The 20,871-nt window shown below is 37.8% G+C and overlaps 2 protein-coding genes across 7 annotated transcripts in view; one reads left to right on the plus strand and one right to left on the minus strand.

Moving 5' to 3' along the window:
- Positions 1–20,871, minus strand: part of LRBA (LPS responsive beige-like anchor protein) — a 518,726-nt gene that overhangs the window by 213,658 nt on the left and 284,197 nt on the right. For all 6 annotated transcript variants that reach the window (XM_036424850.2, XM_036424848.2, XM_036424851.2 and 3 more), the window contains 2 exons: positions 15,612–15,758; positions 12,945–13,081 (listed from right to left, as the gene is read on the minus strand). In XM_036424850.2, the coding sequence (XP_036280743.1) occupies positions 12,945–13,081; positions 15,612–15,758 (284 nt within the window). The remainder of the gene's footprint in view (positions 1–12,944; positions 13,082–15,611; positions 15,759–20,871) is intronic.
- Positions 7,751–9,566, plus strand: MAB21L2 (mab-21 like 2). The gene has a single exon (XM_036424860.2). It carries the CDS (start codon positions 7,831–7,833, stop codon positions 8,908–8,910), a length of 1,080 nt encoding a protein of 359 aa, XP_036280753.1. The 5' UTR covers positions 7,751–7,830; the 3' UTR covers positions 8,911–9,566.

Here is a 20,871-nt window from a genome sequence, read left to right on the forward strand (position 1 = left end):
TAAAGAAAATTTTCAATTCTTCAGATCATCAAATATTATTCCATTTATACCCTACAGATATCTTCTATACCTAGACTAGAACCATGAAGGATTTTTGTTATTGTTTAACCACTACAAAGAATTAGAATAACCTCTCAGCACATCATTTTTACTCTAACTCACTATGTTTGAAAGAGTGAACAAGCTAGATTTTTAACATTTCCATTAAAAATAACAAAAAGTCCATTAAAAATTCTCTGAAATCTTAGAAGATTGATGCCAAATTATTACTACTAATAATAATAACACAGATGAAGTGAACACTAAGATGTTCAAAAAGGTTAGTTTTCCTACAGAATAACAAAAAGTTACCAATAGGATATGCTTAACTAGTAATTTTAAACACAGGTCCATAATATGTCTCAAATGACCAAAAATATATAGAATCTGGACTAAGTACAGCTCAGTACAGCATAATCTATACCCCTAATCTCAATCATCTGTTCCATAAATGTCTGGCACTGATCACAAAAGGGGAGTAGAAAAGGGAACTGGGTTGGTTCTAAGATCTGAAGACCATGTTCTACAAGTGAATCGGTAGTAGTAGCTTCTAAACAAAGGATATCACACCTTCATTAAACCATAAAATTTGGATTTATTTGGCATCAATTTCGATATTCACTAATCCTTATTTTTTCTATCTACCTTCTGTAAATGATATTAAAAGACCAGTAAAATTGTTTCTCTAGGTGAAAGAGAAACAAATAAGATTCCACAAATAATGTAATCATTCCTTAAATGGTTAAAGAGTTGGCTCCATTAAAGCACTCTCTCATTGTTGAAGATTTTATAAAGAGTTATGAAAGACAAAGTTATTTGACAGGTAAAATTTAATATTTACTTCACAGTATTTTAGTGCATTCAATTGTTAAGGAAAGGAAGGGAAGAAGGAAGAAAGGGAAGGATAAAGAGGGGGATAGAGGGAGGACGGGAGGATAGATGGATTATATTCTAATTTTTCAGAGCAAATGTTTAACTATATATGGAAATAAAAGAATATAATAGGTACAACTCAAAAATGTATATATTTGAAATGAGAAAAAACTAAATGATTTATTGGTAAGACCAAAAGATGAGTACAACATAAGTCAGACTACAATAAGTTCAATGAAACACCTTCTGAAAAATTCTTGTTGAATTAACTTGAATTTCCTTAAGTTTCATATCCTAGCTCAGTAATACCAAGTATTTACTTTTTAGTCAGGCTAAAAGCCTTTTACTTCCATTTTCATGAGTACAGGTTCTTTGTTCTATCATTATACATTTTGGTGAGATAAAACTCTGCACAGCTTAATAAAGTACTCAAAAATACAGTTGTTATTCTGCTTGGGGAAAAACTAACATGTATCATACTCCCAATTTTCTCATCTTAAATAATATAAGAATTAGACTTATAAATGTTTAATAGGTATAAACATCACTAATCATACATATTGTCCCACATAACCCAAACAAACTTAAAAGGCCCACAACAATACTCAAAAGTACATAAAAACATGTATTTTTCAGTACAGCTTGATAGGCTTACTATACAAAGCTAAAGCTACTGCTTTTACCTAACAGAACATTATCTTAAGTTCAAACTATTCAAATGAGAACAATAATACTACTGGGTTACCAATCAAGAGTTAGTGTGTGTGTGTGTGTGTTGGGGGGAGAGGGGAGGAGTGGTGGGTGGTGTTAGAGAAAACTTGTTCCAGCAACATTTTTTACCATTTAAAATTAATAGACACTACAGTAAACTCTTCAAAGACAATATTCAGTTAATGATTTTCTAGACTGATTTCAGAATAATAATTATCAATAAACAATCTCTATGACACTTCAGAGCTTGGGAAAATTAGATCAGAATAGGGGGAAAAAAGTGGTTTGATGTGACTTTTAATACAATGTGAATAGTATAATTCTGACAGTGTTGTTGTTAAAGTTTCTTACAGATATTTTAATGTAATTACTTCAATAAAATTTCATCAACTAATACACTAACACACTGTCTGTGTTATTTTCTTTTTGTTTTAACTGGAATTTTAAAACCAGAAAATTTAATTGTTATTTATTTCCCCATTAATATTTTGACCAAAAAATATTTTTAAAAAGTCAAATGCACTTTTAAAAATATATTGAATGATTAACTGTATAAGAACCAAAAATTTAGCAACCTCATATATGTTCCAAAATCAGATTTTAGATGATCAGAACACATACAAGCAAACATAGTGTACTTTGTTTTTGAAAAAGTACAAATCCTTCAGAATTTGGTTTTTTAAGTTAATAATCTGATTTTTTTTATAGGCAAATGTTTTCTTAGAAGACAACATCAATATCATGCAATCTATTATCTGTATACTCTGATATATTATTATTAATATATGCTATTTCTACCGATAATAAAATAATGGATACCTTTTTACTCTCGGTGATAGGATAAAATAGAAAATGCATTGAAGTTTAATTCAGTAAATAGATTTATTTCTCATGAGTAAATATCAGCAAAAAATAAAGCTGTTTGAGGTGTCTGTATTCTCTTGAAATATAAACAGGATTATAACTGTCAGATGTACAGAAGCACTGACTTCAACCATGAGTTTGGTTTTGCGTCTGAGAAACACAACAAGAACTACTGAATCACTTCTTTTCAAATCCATATATTCCCTCCAGCAGTCCCAGCTTCATCAGTGGTGCAGCAATGCACAAAAATGACAGACAAAAAGCATTAGCTTTCCTTTTCTCTCATACTGTTTGCCTAGAAATGGAAGCCAGGGTTCTTTCGGAAAGCACTTGAGCTGAGGCTCTTTAAGTCAACTGCTGCAGGAAAATATAACTGAATTCTCAATGCAAGAAAGTACCACAATTGGACTATTTCTTTCCAAGAAAAGTTCTTTTTGAAAAAATAAAATACTATATTATTATCTTTGAATAAAATGTAACATTAGCATTCTAGCGGAATTGCTTATTATTCTTCAGTAAGAAATATTTTCAGTTTTTTAAGTTATTTGGTCAACTCATCACCTTTAATACCATTCAAAGAGCACCCAGTTCTGCTTCTAGTTTTAAATATAAAAAGGCCTCCAAGTTAAAATATACCAATTTTATTTTGAAAGTATCTTACTTGTGTAGTTAAAATTTTTATTTCTAAGTTTCTGGCTTTTGTGTTTCACTACAAGAGGAAATTCAATTAATAATTAAAAGTTTATTTAACCATGATCAAGTAAAAACAGGATGTAATGTGTAATCTGGAACTTAAACATTCCCATTTTTTTAAAATAACTAGTATAGTATTTGCTAAAATTTGACTCATTTTGTAAAGGCTAGGAAATTTCAGGCTAAAGTTTAAACACACACACTTTAGTTTATAGTAACTAAACACACCCCGCCTAGGTTTTACCTTCTACATCCTCATAAAACGTACCAAATGTAATGATGATGGAGAAGGTAAAGCCTAGAGAAGTCTGAAGCTTATGGACTACCGAAAATCCAAAACAAAAAAAAATTCAAATCACACCCTGAATGTCCTCCTCTTTTTAGGAATGTCTGCAGCTATCCTAACATCACAGGTCTGGGCAGAAGCAAGCTGATGTTGGCACTGTCTAAACCAAACAAACAAGATGTTTAACAGTCAAATAAAATGTCCTGCAGCCTCCCTAATGAATTTGTCAAGGACCATCAGATTTCGCTCCCCCTCTTTTGCCTCATTAACTCAAGTATGATGAGATGGATTATAACAAGAGAATACAGATCAATCGGCCTGAAGACTTGAAGTGGCTTTTAGCCTCTAGAGTTTCTTTCTCTCACTTGGTCTCCTTTAATAGAACGTGGTATCTCCTGCAGAAGGGGCTGCCACTTCGTTTTAATACACCATCAAGGAGCTGCTGATGGACTTCTATACTAACATACATAAAAGCAGAGGTGACAGGGGCTCTTCAATTACAGCCTCCTCAGATACCGTTTCCCCCTTCAATTATTCAACCAGAGGAAGAGAGCGAGCGGATTCGCAAACAGCAGAAGCAGCTCAGTTCCGAGAGCGGAGGCGGCCTAGGGAGTTGGGTGGGGGAGGGGGAGAAGGGAACTGGCAAGAGGGAGCATTATTTGCTGGAAGTGTTTAAGTTTATTGCTCGAATGATGTTTCTAATTAGTACCGCGACAATAAATTAAAGTCGCCTTTGTTTAACTGATTTATTATTTACTAGAGCATCTACCTTAGACAAGGGTAAATTGGTAATGGATTGTTTTTAAATCAAAACATTTGTAATGTTTTATCAACTCTCAGCCTCTGTTGTAAAAGTGGGGAAACGCTGGGAAAAGGGTGCAAGAAACTTAGCTGTGCTTGACAAAGCGGAGAGGAGAGGAGAAGAGAGGAGAGAAGAGGAGAGGAGAGGAGAGATGTGGGATGTCAGGCAATGGCGTCTAGCTCAGCAAGGCCTGCGCCGCCTCGCTAGGCAGAGAGGCATGCATGGACCGAGTCCCTGGGCGCCTACCCTGGACCGGCGGTACGCAGCGCCATGGCCCGGAGGATGCACTACCGCAGTCACGCCCAGACCTTTTCGCACTCACTCACTCCCAGGGGCATCTCAGGCCGTGAGGACCAGAGGAAATGAAGAAGTGGCCACCTCCTCGAGGGTTGGGGAGGGAAAGCATTGCCCCCTCTGGCCCTGCCAGGAGGCTCTCCCCAGCTAAGGGCCCTTTCCTGGCTGTTCACACAACTCCCTGCACCAAAGTGTCCCTCCTGCCCAGTAATATTTCCCAGGGCGACGGTGTGACCCACAGGCAATAGGCGGGTAATCCACGGAGTCCGGGCTTCCCACATGCCAACCCCAAAGGAGCCCCAGCTCAGCATCCTCAGGCAGCCCAGAGTCCGCTCCCCTCCCCCGCACGTCTCTGCCACTCCTGGGTAGTTGACTAAAGCTGTGTCCAAATTTCAAGTATGCTTACTTGCAACTGTGTATCCCAACTCCTCACTACTGAACACAGATTCCACGCAATAAATTCGACTTAATTTTTTTTTAAATGTCCCAATGGTTCTTTCGAAAGGGACTTAGGACAACAAAGTGAATGGGTGACAAGGTAGTGGACTAAACCAGCCACGTAAGAAAAGACTAAGAGGTCCAAGCATCTGGCAGGAAGGAGGAGGAGAGAAATAAACTTCCCCTAAGCAAATGAATTCAGGTTCACCTGGTCCCGTTTTAAGAAAGCAAGTCAAGCCCTCCCAAGGGATTTTGAAAAAGCTGCATGCCAGGTTTTGCAAAACGCAGTCTTCCCCAAAGGGCTTCATAGTTTCATCCTTACAGCATTATCAAAAAATACAATGTACTGACTCTAAAAATAATAATAATTATTATTATAATCCCGCCTATTTGATTTGTCTAAAAAAAGACTCAGAAAGCAGACAGACATCCAAGGTTCAAACATAAACCCTGAATATTGAGCAAATCACAAACACTGTCATAGCTTTTTCATACAAAAGTACCGAAACGCTACAATGGGTACAATACATACACTAAAGCACAAGCATGTGTTTCATTGAAATGCCAAGGGAGGAGTGAAGCCATCTGTGTAATCAATAACAGGATAGTTATAGATTTTTGCATTGCAGTAGTGAGTCTTTTAAAAGCAAAAGTCAATTATGAAAATAAATTCATTTTACAAATGAAACAGTATTACCTCCGAAAATACTCAAAATTAGATTTACAACATTGGCATTTTAAGAAAATTTTGATTCAGGTTCACATTTACTTCCTTTCGTTTTTAAGTTCAAAACGGTTTCAGTGACTTATTTTGATGTAAACATACATCCAACAAAATCCTACCATTTATAAATCTGCACCATCTCTCGAAGCTTAAATATATTTTCTAATAACTGGCTAATTATGGTTAGTCCTTGTAAGAACAAAGTAGTAGCATTAAATATACCTGAATCTTAATTATGAAGTATCAATTATCAAGCAAGGTGCTTGCACTACTTTTGCCCTGCCCCATTTTTTTAAAAACAGCATATGAAAATTACTGAAAAGAGATTTATAGTCATCAACCCTCATCCCATACCCACCCCCACACACACTGGTGCACTTATACAGCAATTGCTCTGGCTCTTGGCAACAATGGGGGTGGGCAGACTTTAGGAGAGAAGAAAATCTAGAAAATGTTGGGTCCTTTCCCAAATTCCCATCCTCCTCCCATTTGCCTTTAAGCGAAAGTGATTTTGTTAGTTTGCACCTTCTTCACTATGTTGATAGAGAGAACAAAAAAAAGTAAACCTTTCTGAACCACTGCTACTCTCCCTCCAGTTACTCTGGTCATCTCCAGGAAGTCCTTTCTATATAGACTCTTTTTCTTCCTTGCAACTGATAAGAGAGGAGGATAAAGAACAGGGGGCTGTAAAATGTGTGTGAGCATTTGACTGCTACTATCTCCTCCTATTTTCTTACTTCTCCCTTTACCCTCTTTCTTTATCAAGCGCAGCGGTGGCTGCTACTGTGGGCCAAGCATGCCTGTCTTCTCTCTCGGATTGGCTAAAGCAGTGACAGCTTGGATAGTGATTGTACGAACTGAAGCTCCACCCCCCTCATGATGGCCCTGGACCATTCATAAACTAAATAACTCCAGGAAACAGCAAGGCAGGGAGAGGGGAGAGTGGGGAGAGAGAGGTGAGCGAAAGAGGGCTAGAGAGATTTAGAGAGAGGAGAGAGGAGAGAGGAGAGAGGAGAGAGGAGAGAGGAGAGAGAGAGAGAGAGAGAGAGAGAGAGAGAGAGAGAGAGAGAGAGAGGAAGGGAGGGAGCAAGGGAGGGAAGAGAGATTAGGAGGGGACAGGGAGAGAGACCTCAGAGGGGAGGAGGGAGAGAGGACTCAGAAAGTGGAATCTGCACAAGCAACCTAAGGGGGAGGAGAAGAAAAACCCTAGAATCATTATAACTAAAACCCAGATGCAACGCAAGCAAAGACTTCGTCACATTAAAATACACTTTGTGAGGGCCAAGATTATAAATTACGAAGCAGAAATGAATATCAAACAACTTCCAGCGGTTTGCACCTAGAGAAAAACAAGAAGAAGGCGCTGCAAACAAACAAGTCCAGTCCTAACAACGCCTCCAGGAGGAAAAGAGGAATACCGCTACAACACGACCCCCTGAGAAGTGGCCAGACCAGCACGCTGAGCGCGCAGGACGTCTGCACACCTCGGAGGGTGCCACTGTCTCGGTGCACTTCGCTGCTCTCTGGACATTTAATTACATCCTTCACCTTGAATTTGGGGGAGGGTGAAGAAGACACTCACCTAGGCTGAGTGAAGAAGTCCTACCGGCTAGGAAGACAAGTTTAAGAATGAAACGCTGAATGTTTCGCTTTTATTTTTAAATTTCCTTTGGCACTTAAAAGATCTCATTTGCAGATTTCTGGACAATCTTGGCAGCAGATATCTAAACTAACCCTCTTGTTAACCTGAAGTTTTCTCCTCTTCTCTTTTCCCTTCTCCCCCTTATCTCTCTGGCAAGCACATCTTTATTTTGCATATCAAGAGAAAGCAAGAAAGTCCCAGCAGGTACTTTTCTTTTTTAAAAGATCACTTTTTCCCCTCTCTAATTTTCTGGAGAAGAAAAGGATTTCGGTCAGAGGGGAAAGGGAGATCTGGCCTGCTGTCGCATCAGCGGGTCAGCCCAGGTGGAAAACAAGAGTGAAAGTGGGGCTGAAGGGGAGCGCACCGCCTCTTTTGCAAGCCGCAGGGCCACCACCAGTGCGTGAGCCTTGGATCCCTCAACGTATTGCGAGACGCCGGTGTATAGCCCGGACCTGTGCCCCAACATGATCGCCGCTCAGGCCAAGCTGGTCTACCAGCTCAATAAATACTACACGGAGCGCTGCCAGGCGCGCAAGGCGGCCATCGCCAAGACCATCCGAGAGGTCTGCAAGGTGGTCTCGGACGTGCTGAAGGAAGTGGAGGTGCAGGAGCCTCGCTTCATCAGCTCCCTGAGCGAGATCGATGCCCGCTACGAGGGGCTGGAGGTCATCTCGCCCACAGAGTTCGAGGTGGTGCTCTACCTCAACCAGATGGGCGTCTTCAACTTCGTGGACGACGGCTCCCTGCCCGGCTGCGCGGTGCTCAAGCTGAGCGACGGTAGGAAGCGGAGCATGTCTCTCTGGGTGGAGTTCATCACCGCGTCGGGCTACCTCTCGGCGCGCAAGATCCGTTCTCGCTTCCAGACGCTGGTGGCTCAGGCGGTGGACAAGTGCAGCTACCGGGATGTGGTCAAGATGATCGCGGACACCAGCGAGGTCAAGTTGCGCATCAGGGAGCGCTACGTGGTGCAGATCACCCCGGCGTTCAAGTGCACCGGGATCTGGCCTCGCAGTGCTGCGCAGTGGCCTATGCCTCACATCCCCTGGCCCGGCCCCAATCGGGTGGCGGAGGTCAAGGCCGAAGGGTTCAACTTGCTCTCCAAGGAGTGCTACTCGCTGACGGGCAAGCAGAGCTCGGCGGAGAGCGACGCCTGGGTGCTGCAGTTCGGGGAGGCCGAGAACCGCCTGCTGATGGGCGGCTGCCGAAACAAGTGTCTGTCGGTGCTGAAGACCCTGCGGGACCGCCACCTGGAGCTGCCAGGCCAGCCGCTCAACAACTACCACATGAAGACGCTGCTGCTGTACGAGTGCGAGAAACACCCGCGGGAAACGGACTGGGACGAGGCGTGCCTGGGCGACCGGCTCAATGGCATCCTGCTGCAGCTCATCTCCTGCCTGCAGTGCCGCCGCTGCCCGCACTACTTTCTGCCCAACCTCGACCTTTTCCAGGGCAAGCCCCACTCGGCCCTGGAGAGTGCTGCCAAGCAGACCTGGAGGTTGGCCAGGGAAATTCTCACCAATCCCAAAAGCCTGGACAAACTATAGGGTGCCGGGGACTGCTTGAAAAGCGATGCACACGGGAATGCTCTCATCCACCCCAACACACGACAAACAGCCAGCGGGAACTCCGGACACAAACTTTTATGCTAAGCACCTAAAAGAAGCAGGAACCAAGCAGCAGCAGAGCTCCGTGAATGCACAAGCCAACAAAAAGAGAGCAACCCGACCGACAAACCAAACACCACAAAATCACATCCTTGCACAAAGTGATCGTTCTCTTCCAAACAATGTGAATTTAAGAGGTCACACAAAAGAAGCAATCGGGCTTTGCCACCACAAAATGAAACCCAAGGTACATTTTCAAATCAATGTATAGTAGTTCTCCCTTTTTCCTTCTCTCCCTTTCTCTCCTCTCCTTCCTTCTCTCCCTTCTCTCCCTCTCTCTCTCTCTCTTTCTCCCTCTCCCTCACTCTCTCTTTCTCTCTCTGACTCATTTCATTTTGTTTTGGGTTGCCTGAATGTTGTCACCAAGTGAAAAAAAAGTATTTAATTATATGTAAAATTTCTCTTTTAAAAAAAGTTTTGCTGATGTTAAATGTATCTCAGTGCCAATGTCAGATTGTGCTCCTCCCTCTCTTGCACCTCTACCCTCACCCTAAGCAGTCTTGTTGAAAACAGTAATAAAAATATTACTTTACATTATAATTGACTGTTTGTGGATTGTTCTTAATGAAGGCAGGTGAGATCACAACTTACAATTCACAATGTAAAGATGTGAATTTGAGCAGCTAAACACAAGAAGCTGCCATTTGAACTTTAATTTGCAAAAACCACAAATACAGCACATTTTGTAGGTTTAATCATTCAAATTCCGAACAAAATCCTTAGAAAAGAGAAAATATTAATTTTTACTCAACAAGATAATGTGTGTGTTTTAAGATTAAAAGTAATATCTTCCTTCACACTTGAAAAAAGAATACATTTTATATAGAAAAACAAATTTTGATCCTAATTTTTAAAGAGAGAAAAATTATTTCATATTTACAATGAAGGTATTCGCTTTTTATGCCATAATTTTTAAAAATTCACTCTGAGACTGCAATACAAAGGAAATACTTGTGGATCTTTTCTGAAGAGTTAGCACTATCAGTTGACACTTTTCCTTCAATCATTTGTCCTCTTCAAGTTTTAAATAATAAAAGCTTAACAGTTAACTCAATCACACCAAAAAATGAATAAAGTGTTTATAGCAATAGTCCTTTTCCTAGCAAATGGTAATATGAACAATCCAGATTTATGAAATACTTCAATATTTTAAATTGCTTAGTTATAAATGTCATTACTATGGTCATTTTTTCTTTTAAATCCCTAGAATTTTTCATGATTATTCTGAAGCTTCTTATAGGCAATTCAAACCAAAAAAAAGGTTTGGATATAATATTTCTGACCAAAGGAATATTACTGTTTCAAGAATTTACAAATAGGAAAAGTACTTTCTGTTCTTTCTGCCTTTCTATGGTAACAATCCAATATACCCATTACATTTCAACTTAGAGAAAGGTTTCTTTTTAAAACAAGAAAATAACTGATTATAAAATAAAGTAATTGGTAAAACTGAAAGTATCCGAAACAAACTGATTTCTCTTATTCATATTGGAGGCAACTATGTACTCCATTAGATATGCTAATGCTAATGATGAGGCACAGGTACAGAATTTATGTCAGATGTTATCCTGTAAAATTTATTCTTTAAATTATCCCAGTTTTTAATTTAATGAGGAAAATCCATGAATAAGAGATATAAAGAAAAAATGTCCTAAAATAGCAATTTTACAGAACAGAGGAAGAAGTGGGGGAGGGAGTGTAAGGACTGATGAGCAGCAGGACAACAGGAGAAAGGGATGAAAATCAAGGAAGGTACTTAGAGCTCTGGTTCACTTGACCAAACAGGCTTCAGCCATAAAATTCCCTGGTGAAATTTCCATAGTAAAAATAGTTCTAGTCTAGAAATATAAACTTTGATCTCATTAGCTCTGAAATCATCTCCACTCTAAACTTATGTCTTTTCTGTAGTTGCAGAACAAATGCACTGTAAGAATAAGTGGTGCAGAAAATTCGCTAATTTTTAAAAAATAATAAAAATGAATTTATTCTCTTGGGAAAATGTTCTGATTTTTAAGAACATTTTCAAAGCAAGTAAGAGGTGCTTACATTTACAAAGTAATGATTTAAAGACAATGTTTAGTTTAAAAGATTAAAATAACATCTTAAAATGACCATTTTTTTCACTCTCAAAAGTATTTACAGTATTAGTCACATATCTCCCTCTAATTATCCCAGGAAAAGCTTTTAACTTTTGACAAAAATAAACAAAATTTTCCAAAATTCAGTATCTTTTTCCTTCCTTATTTAATTTGATGCAATCTACACAAGTGTCCTCACTACAAACAGCCTTAAAGCACCAATGTCTATTCAAAATAAATTCTTCCAAAAACAGATTGAAAATTTTTTCAATATAAATTAGCCTAAATTTTTATTTCTGTAACATTAGGCAGGTTGCTGTGGAACAAAACAATTTCTGTGACTAAGGTAAAAGACCCCTGCATTGCACAAGCAACAGGGGGAAAATTAATTTAATGATGCTACACAGAGTAAGATCAGAGGAATATAAAAATTATAACTTCCCCCAAAGGAACAAATAACTTCAGTGAATCTAATTGCAAAGACTGGCAAAAATTCCAGTATTAAGTACAATTACTTAGACACCTTTAAATCACAATTTAGATTTTAAGCCATGTATGTCCAAAAGCCTAATCGATATTCTGAGTTAAATTCCAGCCTCTAAAACTCACAAACTACCACAAATTAGAGAATGTAATTCATTTTGGTAAACTTTCTTTCCTAAAGAAACTAAAATACATTTTCAGACATTTCAACTCTGTAACAAAGTAAAAAAAATAATGCAAAAAATCTGAAGTAAAGTTTTCTCTATGCTGGATTAGCTGAATTATCAAGGTCAAAATGAGCTGTTTCACTGTAGCTTTCCTTTTGTACAATCTATCAAATCCTGTTAATAAAGGCAGCAATTTCGAAACATTGTATTAGAAACATACATAAGACAAAAGATGATTATAAAGTTTTCAAGAAAATTATAACATTTTCACCAAGAACTACTTTGAAATACTTCTAAATCACTAAAACTTAATAATTCACATGATTACAAAACCTAAGAACCTTCCACTAATAAATTCAGAATGTATATATGTGTGTATGAATGTATCTATGTGTGTAGTATGCACACACACAAAAGCTATCAGTGTGTAAAATATTCCAATTTTTTAAACCACTTTTCTTTCTACAGGATGCTTATTTTGCTCATTTTCAACAAGACCTTCCTCTCAGAACAAATCCTACCATTCACATTCATGAAATAAACATAATTTTGGCTTTATGGCCTAGCCACAAATGTTTCTTAGTAAAATAAAGTTGCCAAGGTCTGAAAAGTAATCAGAAATGCATTTTAAAGAGGAAATTACATTTTCATTTAAGAATAGGAAATTATGCAGCGCCTTGTAAAATCGACTTCAGGTAATGGGAAACAGAGTACCTCATACACACACGAGACACGCATGCACAACAGAGTAGTAAGTCATGAGGACAAAGCAAGGAGAGTGATATATTGGTATTATACCTAGAAAGCAGAAAGGCTAAACAAAATAATTCGTCTCTCGATCTCACTGAATTTTGTAGCTTAATTCACCCTGGACCCTTTGAGGCAAAATATATTTATAGAAGATATTCCCTGAGGTTCTTCCCCCACCCTTGAATGAGCTAATGATAAATGCAATTAAGTGGGAATTGTTTTTGAATCTAAATGAACTTCAATAATCTAACTAACTGGTAAGGGAGTCATAAGCTAAAGAAAATAGTTGCCTGCAAAGAGACAGAAAAATCAGCAAGAAATTCAAACTAAGTCTGTCAGATTTTACCAACGCCAATCCCACTTAATAGCAGTGCACCATCCCATCCAAAGAAAAATACAATTCCATAGAAACGAAGCCCGCTCCTCATCGTCTCACCTTGGGGTCGATATTCTTGAAGTTGGGGTCCTCTTCATCCACCTCGAAATAGAGCTCGGAGGAGGTGACAGAAAGAATGCCCTTCACTACAACAGAGGGGGCCACAAGCTGAGCTGGTGTGCTCAGGCTAACAGGACCTGCCAAAAGGAAAAGGCAAGCTGCAAAGCTGGAATGACATTTTTCAAGAATTCAAATAGATTCAAGCAGAAATTTTATTTAATTTAAAAATTCTCATCCCTAGCACCAAATTGCCTGCCGACTCCTACACTTACAAATTCTGTTGTCCCCCCAAACTTCCTCAGAAAATGCGAAGTTAGGGCTCTCATACTAAGAGATTTCTAATAGGCGATTAATGATAACAGTAAGCCAGGATGCAATTATTTTATTGGGAGTCTGCAAAGCTTTGGTCTAGTCTGGAAAAAAGGGCAGCTCTACCTAAATAAGTCCATCCACATTCCATTTAGAAAACAAGCCTCAGGCTATCAAACAACATGGAACAACAACCAGCAGCAAGGAGGACTCAATAGGCTCCCAAGGCCAGAGGTTAGTTTAGAGTTTGGCTGAGGCATGATTATAAAAAGATCACTAGCTTATTAGCAAAGTGAGAAACATTACACCATATTCTCTGGTAAAGATTTTGTGCCAGGCTGACACAAAGCCTCTTCCGTAATAACTTTCCCCATGAAAGATTGGTTAAAAAATACTTATTTTATAAGCCTGCCTTTCCACTGTTAAATTTTGTTCAGTGCTTCCAAATCTAATATTAGTGTAGTTCAGGGACTCTGGGAGTAAACAGCTGGAGGGTGGGTTTCCAAGTGAATGAATTTTTATTGGAATAATCAAATCTCCACAGGGCTTATCAAAGAGACAAATCAGCCTGCTACTGAAAACAATAGATTCAATACAGATAGAAGAGCACAAAGTATATTGGAGCTAAATATAAAATAACTAAAAAATAGTGATTATATTATATATACATATAGATTTACGTGGAGATTCAATGTAGCAAGAAACTGAAATATCATGTTAATTCTTCATTGTACAAATCCTATAGGTGAAGAAAACAGCAAGAAAGATTGGCACTTAGAGGTCTGAATTAATATAGTGCCTATAAACACAGCACACCTATTCAGGTAATCAATGGGTGAATAAGTGTTTCAAAATTCAGATGAATTGACATTTCCATCGATTGTTAGAAGGGTGTTGGTCCTTAATCTCACATCAATCTTAATGTGTGCCAGTAGGACAATAGAAGGGATGCTCTGCGGAGATCAGAGCAGGTTTTGCCCTCTATTCCCAATGTACAAATACATTGTGTCTGCAGATGGGCAGCAGATAGCTACGGAACAGCCATGATTTCCCAAAGCTCATCCCTATAAATGGATGAAATAAGCAGCTATGTGTTCTTTTGCTGTCTCCTTTGCCCTCTGTACATTAGCATGTAATCCTGAGAAGAAATAACATTTTTTCAATCACTCGCAGACATTCAATTACAGGGTAAGCAGACAGCTGCAGGAGCTAGGGCAGCCTAGGTCCTAAAGAAGACCCCTGACAATTTCCACTTCATTTCTAACCCACACCACTTTATTAGTGTGGATTACTTCCTAATCCTATTGCCATTGTCAGGATTATATAATTAAACTCCCCTTTCACCTCTATTACTGTATGAATGTATTACTAGTAGCAAGAATAGAAGCAAAATAAAGGAGGAGGAAATGGGTAAATGGATATGAAGGGAAAGACTAGAGAATAATAGCATTCTCCACCTTATTCTCTATTCCCGTCCTAAGTCCCTCACACTATACCCCAATTAATTTTACTTTACTTCACACAGGAGATCACAGGTCATCAGAGTAGATGCCATTACACATTTTGGCTTTCCATTGCCATTCACTGCATAGTAGTACAGGTTGAACATATATGGATGTCATTAAATATAAGATTTCTAATGCCTTTTCTCTTAAATGAAGATGATCAAAACAGGTTATATAATTTTCCCTAAAGAAATCATAGAATCTTTCAGACTTTCCTCAAAGAGGGACAGAGCCAAAGGCATTTAAAAAAAAAAAAAAAAAGCCATTTAATGAATGACTAAAATTTCAGGCTAAACAAGAGAATTTTTCCCATAAGGGAAGTAAAAGTGAAAATCTGCAGAGTACAAATCAAAATTCCTACATCAGGTAAAATATGTGAATCCTCTGTAAAGCCACAGCATTCCTGAAATGAGTTTTTGAGGGAGTTAAAGGTATATCAGCATGTTCACTAAGACCTGTATATCAAAGCAAATAGCTTATCTGCCTCCAAGCTGTATTTACAAAACAATTGGCAGAATTCTACTTATAACTCTCACATTACAGAGATTAGGTAACTCCCATGGACTGGGTGAAGCAATTTTATTTTGCTGTTGCTGCTTTTAAACACTTTTTTTCTTTTCCTGTGGAAATAATTCATTAAAATTAGCAGGGTAGAGACCGAACAGGATAAGAAAATAAAGGAGAAAAGTGTTGCAGGTTAGGTGGAAAATGTTTGAAGGCACAAAATTTTTTTTATCTTGTGTAACTGTGGGTGTAAACTTAGTAGTCCTCGTGGTCACAGCTGAAAAAGTAAGTAATTAGATGCTTATTGGCCCAAAGCAAGCGGAAATATCTGCACGAGCACTGAATTTACCGGTGAAATTCTCTAAATCTTTCTCATCCGCGGATGACAGGGTGTCGTCGTCGCCTTCAGGGAGGACCTCGGTTTCTGAGTTCTGATTTCCTAAGGCCTGACTCCTGATGGACTGTTTTCCTTTAGCAAGGATATCTTCATCTGCAGCTGAAATGAGAAGGAAACAAAGCTGTCCATCAGCCCCCGAGGAGCGCTTTGGCAGAGGGGCAGGGAAACTGTGGTAAGGCGAGGTGGGCAATCATTTGCACACGGAGTTCTCCGCACTGGGGAAAGGGGCTGGGATGGCACGTGCGATCCTTCTGACAAACGGGATTCCCCAACCCTAGTCTAATGTTACCCTGAACATGCACCCTAATCCCATTAAATCTGACCCTCACCGAACCATTTATTTACTCAGAGATAAGGCAGGAGAAGGTTCAAAAGCAGCACATTTTTGGAAATTTTGTCAGTAGAAAAAAAAAATCAGAACCTATTTTTACAAATAATGCCTACATAACACTAAAAAATAAGGAAGACCGGTTCACATTCCTGGGATAATATACTGATAAACATTTTGAAATGTTTGGGGAATGGCTATGAAAAAGAATCCAGAATGAAGAAGAGTCAGAGCTAGGAGAGTTACAGCTACTGGGGACTCAGGCCAAACCCTGAAGCCATATCTGCCACTCATAAAGCTCTGGCAGTTCTTAGAGGCTGTGTTCCCTTCCTCTTAACTTCACCCTCCCTCCTTCCTTCACCTTGCCCTTGCCCCACCCCCGCGCCCCACCAGCACCCTCACTTCGGCCCTTAGACAAATATCCAAGAGCAAGGCAGTGTGGAAACTAAGTGGAGACTCAAACACTACCTCCTCCCTGTGTTTAAACTAAAGGGCTAAGACACCCCGGGGGCAAACATAACAGAAAGCCTAGGATGAGAGGCATCTGGGCAAGAGCCTCATGCTGCCTGAGCTGCAGCAGCCTGTGGAGAGCAGCACAGACTCGGAGGCCGGAGGGAGGGGGAGCTTGCAGGAAATCTGAGGAGTGAAGAAGCAGCTCTGTGGAGCACCTACAGCCAACAAAGGAACCACAGACAGAAGCAGAGGTGCAGCCAAAAGGAAAAAACACTGATACCCAATATACTGACTTCAAAACCCCATGTCCCTCCAGAGACTCCGCTGCTTTGAGCGGCTTTCTCCCTAAGAAATACATAAAAGCAGATACTGACTGCCGGATTCTGATTTTTAAAAGCTCATTGTGTCACATAAGGGAAAGTTTAGCATCCTCCCTCCATCCCTGATTTCCAGCTAGGGAAATCCCAGAGGCAAAGTACCTGATCTGCCCAGGCAGCAGCTATTGATATGGAAATCAGATGGACGGGCTTTTAGCTCCACAGCAGTTCCTGCCCAGACATAAGGCCCAAAATCCACAAAAGATAAAGCCCTCAGTTTGCAATAACGTGACTAAAATTTATACATGTCATATATGCCAAATATGTATGTTACCTGGTTAACCTGAGAAATCAAAGGTCGTTGAGATGAGTAGGAATGGTTATGGATAACTTTAAAGGGTGAAAGTTTATTTTTATCATTTATTGTGAGTTCACCAGATATATCATTCACATATAATATGTATGGCACTTCTTAAAATAATATAGGTGCCTTCTATTAAATAACAAAGTCATGAAAAGAAGCTTTCATTATTTAGCTCTGAATATCCTCTATGGTAAGTAAAATCTTTTTTCCCTATGCTGCAAACATATGAAGGTCTCATAAATAATTGGAAAACAATTTAAGAATCCATTTTAAGTGGGTCTGTATTTTTAAAAGCTACAAAAAAATATACTAAACCCAATACTTTTAAAGAACATATCATTATATGTTTTTATATCATTGCTTATATTTCAAGTATTTGTTTCTTACTTTGAAATCATAAACACTGGCTCTTAAGCCCAAACAAGATCTTTTTCAATTTGCTATCAATTTTACTAAAAATAAATTGGTCACTGATAAATACAAGAGAAATCACCATTTTATATATTTTCTTATAAAATACATTACAATAAATTAACAACTACCAGTCAGGTTTTAGTACAAAATCAGCATGTTATGTTCTCAATTCCTGGATTTAAATTCCTTCTTCTAAGCAGAAATAATAATGCTAATAATAAACAACACTTATCATGTGTCAGGAAGTGTTCAAAGCACTTTACATATTTAACTCATTTAATTATCACAAACCTCTTCTATTTTTCCTTTTCAGATGAATAAACAGACTCAGAGAGGGTTGCATAACTTGTCCAAGGAACATAGCTCCTGAGAAGAATTAGGAGTCTGTGGCCCCGGAATTTGAGCTCTTAACCACTATACAAATATTAATGCAAATGCAACTTACTGGTTCTTACATTTCCACCTACTAATTCTTACATTTCTCATAGTGTTTTTTAAAAAGGTAAGTCAGAATTATAACAAAAAAGTAAAGAATAAAAGGTGTTCATTTCCAAACCTAAATCTGATGAACGTATGACAAACACATCAAAAACAACTAAATTCAACACCTTGCTCATTACTTCTCTGATTAGTGCCATACATGTTGTAAAGTATGCCAAGCCTATTTGAAAAAGAAAAAAAAAAGAGAGAGCGAGCGATAGAAAAACCCCTTTAATCTGCAAACATTTACAAAAAAAAAAAAAAATTAGAGAAGCCAGTGGCAATATAAAATAGCTCAGTAAATAAATTCACATTCACTTAAATGACCATTAAATATAAGTTTTTATCCCTTGCAACTGGAATTTAAAATTTTTTAAGTGTTCTCATCATGCTGACACATTAAAACACAGAAACACTGAATTAAATAAAATTTTATGAAAAGAAGTTTAAAGTATTCTAGTCCTACTATACGCATACAAACACGCACTTTTTATTTATTTACTTATTTTTACAAGCTCAGATTCTGGAATTGTTCAACCTCAACTGAAAAACGTCTTGTCATGGAAAATATGCAGCTTACTGATATTTAGAATGGTTTTCCTGTAATTAACTCCCCCTTGAGGATTTTAAGTTAGCAGCAGTAAAATTACCAACAGTACTCTAATACACACCACATGCGCTGGCATTCAATTCTCAATGGTCTAATAGCTTTCTGCAAAAGAACTTTTTTCTCCTCTCAAAATTAGGACAAAAAATGCCCCAAACATAAAATAAATGATAATTATCATGTTTATGTGCTGGGAAAAGTATATTTTTAACTTTCGTTTGCCTTATACTCAATTAACCATTGAAACAAGTACCAACTCTTTTGATGTGAATATATTCTACACTTTATAAAAGTTTCACTGAATGAAGTCAGAACATATTTTTGGTTCAGTTTAAAAGTTTGATTCGAATCTTTTTCTAGCTAATCAAAGTATTTCCAAAGATAGTAACTATTTAAATTTTTATATCACTATTAAAAGATTGCCTTCATCTAATCTCATATTTTATTCTGGTTTAATATTTATACTAACTTAATAACTAGAGTACAATTGTTACATAAATTGGATAAATTTGTCAAAAATGCATTCTTTGAATCATGACTTTAGATTCACAGAAGCTAAGAGCAATGAGAGGAATCAGAGAGAAGCTGGTCCTCAAAATGTAAAGTTCAGTTTCTTCAGAGCTAGCACTGGACATGAGTTGATTGATTCATTCAACACAGGCTAGGTAAGTAAAATTGAAAGAGAATAAAAACATGGAAAACTGTTCTACTTATGATATAAATCTCCTTTTAAAAGTTTACTGCACAGTGAACTAGTAATCAATAATCCATATCACAATAAAAGTTTAAACATTAACCATTACCATCTTATTTTTTAAAAATTACTGCTGAGATAACAGTGACTTCAAATGTACATAAATTAAATATGGGAATCCACTTAGTGTGAAGTACATAGCATAACTGTTTATTCTGAACAGAACACCATAGAGTTATGTTATAGACAACCATTTTCCTAAAATAGTTTATATCATTTGTGCAGTCTCCAAAGGGTTCCAAGTTAAGAAGATTTACCCTAGGAAAAATTGGTGGAACTACAAAGGATGATGATGAGAACAAACCAATTTCATCTCCTAATGACGCCAGGTTCCCGGAAAGTGTTAGACAGAGAAGCTAATAGATGTTGAATTATGAAAAGAAAGAAAGAGTATCTGTCATTACTGAAGTTATGAGAGAATGGTATCATTTAGGACCTTTACATGGTCTGTCATTCCCACAAAACCAGATGAGGTACTTGTATCATCTATATGATTACCACATACTGTTTAAACTGTGTTAAATCCTCCAAATATATTTCTATTAACATACACAGCATTACAAAATAAAAATATCTTGAATTCAATAGGAATCTACTGCTAAATTTGTTCAATGTTTGAATTAACCCTAATCTTTCTACCATTTAAAACATGTTTCAAATGGCTTTAATTTGAATATAAAATGCCCATTATATTTAACAATTGATTTTAGAAAACAGCATAGCACAATGGTCCCCAAAATCTGATTAGTCATCGATTAACCTGGGCTCAATCCTACATTTACCAAGAATTATGTTGGCCTTTTCAAAACTCCTCCATTTCCTTTTATGTAAAGAATAAAGTTAGACTAAACTTTAGCCTAAGTTTTTCCAAATCTATAATGCTGTGATAATAACTGATAAGCTGGCCTCTGAGCATTAGGAGAATGTTACAAATCATTACAACTCATTTCTAATAAAAATTAAACCTATAAAATGGACCAAGATGCCCTGGAGAATCAAATATCCACCTCCGCTTGCTGCTGCTAATTTCCATAAAGAATATTTAATCACAGAAGGAAGTATTGGTTTTAATTTTAAAATATGACTCAGTTTCTGCAAAGTTAAAGAAATCTCCCATTACAAAATGACTTTTATAAATAACCACTTTAGAGGGTCTCTCTTTGAAAAATTACCTAAAGCCCTTTTCCCCAAGCAAGTTAATGTGAACTTGGGAAGGGCAATTAAATTGTCAGAATTAAAAAATTTGTTTTTAACTAGAAGGTAGCCAGAAGTAGAGTCATGGGGCTAGTATTGATCGCCCGTACAGAGAACATCACTCTTCAGGTATTTACTCTGCCACCTTTACACCAGAGGCTTTCCTTCAAATCAAATCAATCCATAAAAAAGATGGCTCTTACTACTAAAATACATAACTAATCTCCAATGGCATTTCTATTAGATGCCATCCTTTAATAAAAATAATATAATTTATGATGTTTTAAGATACTGCATTTTC

This window comes from Pipistrellus kuhlii, unplaced genomic scaffold (genome assembly GCF_014108245.1).
Source record: "Pipistrellus kuhlii isolate mPipKuh1 unplaced genomic scaffold, mPipKuh1.p scaffold_m20_p_8, whole genome shotgun sequence".
Taxonomy (NCBI): Eukaryota; Metazoa; Chordata; class Mammalia; order Chiroptera; family Vespertilionidae; genus Pipistrellus; species Pipistrellus kuhlii.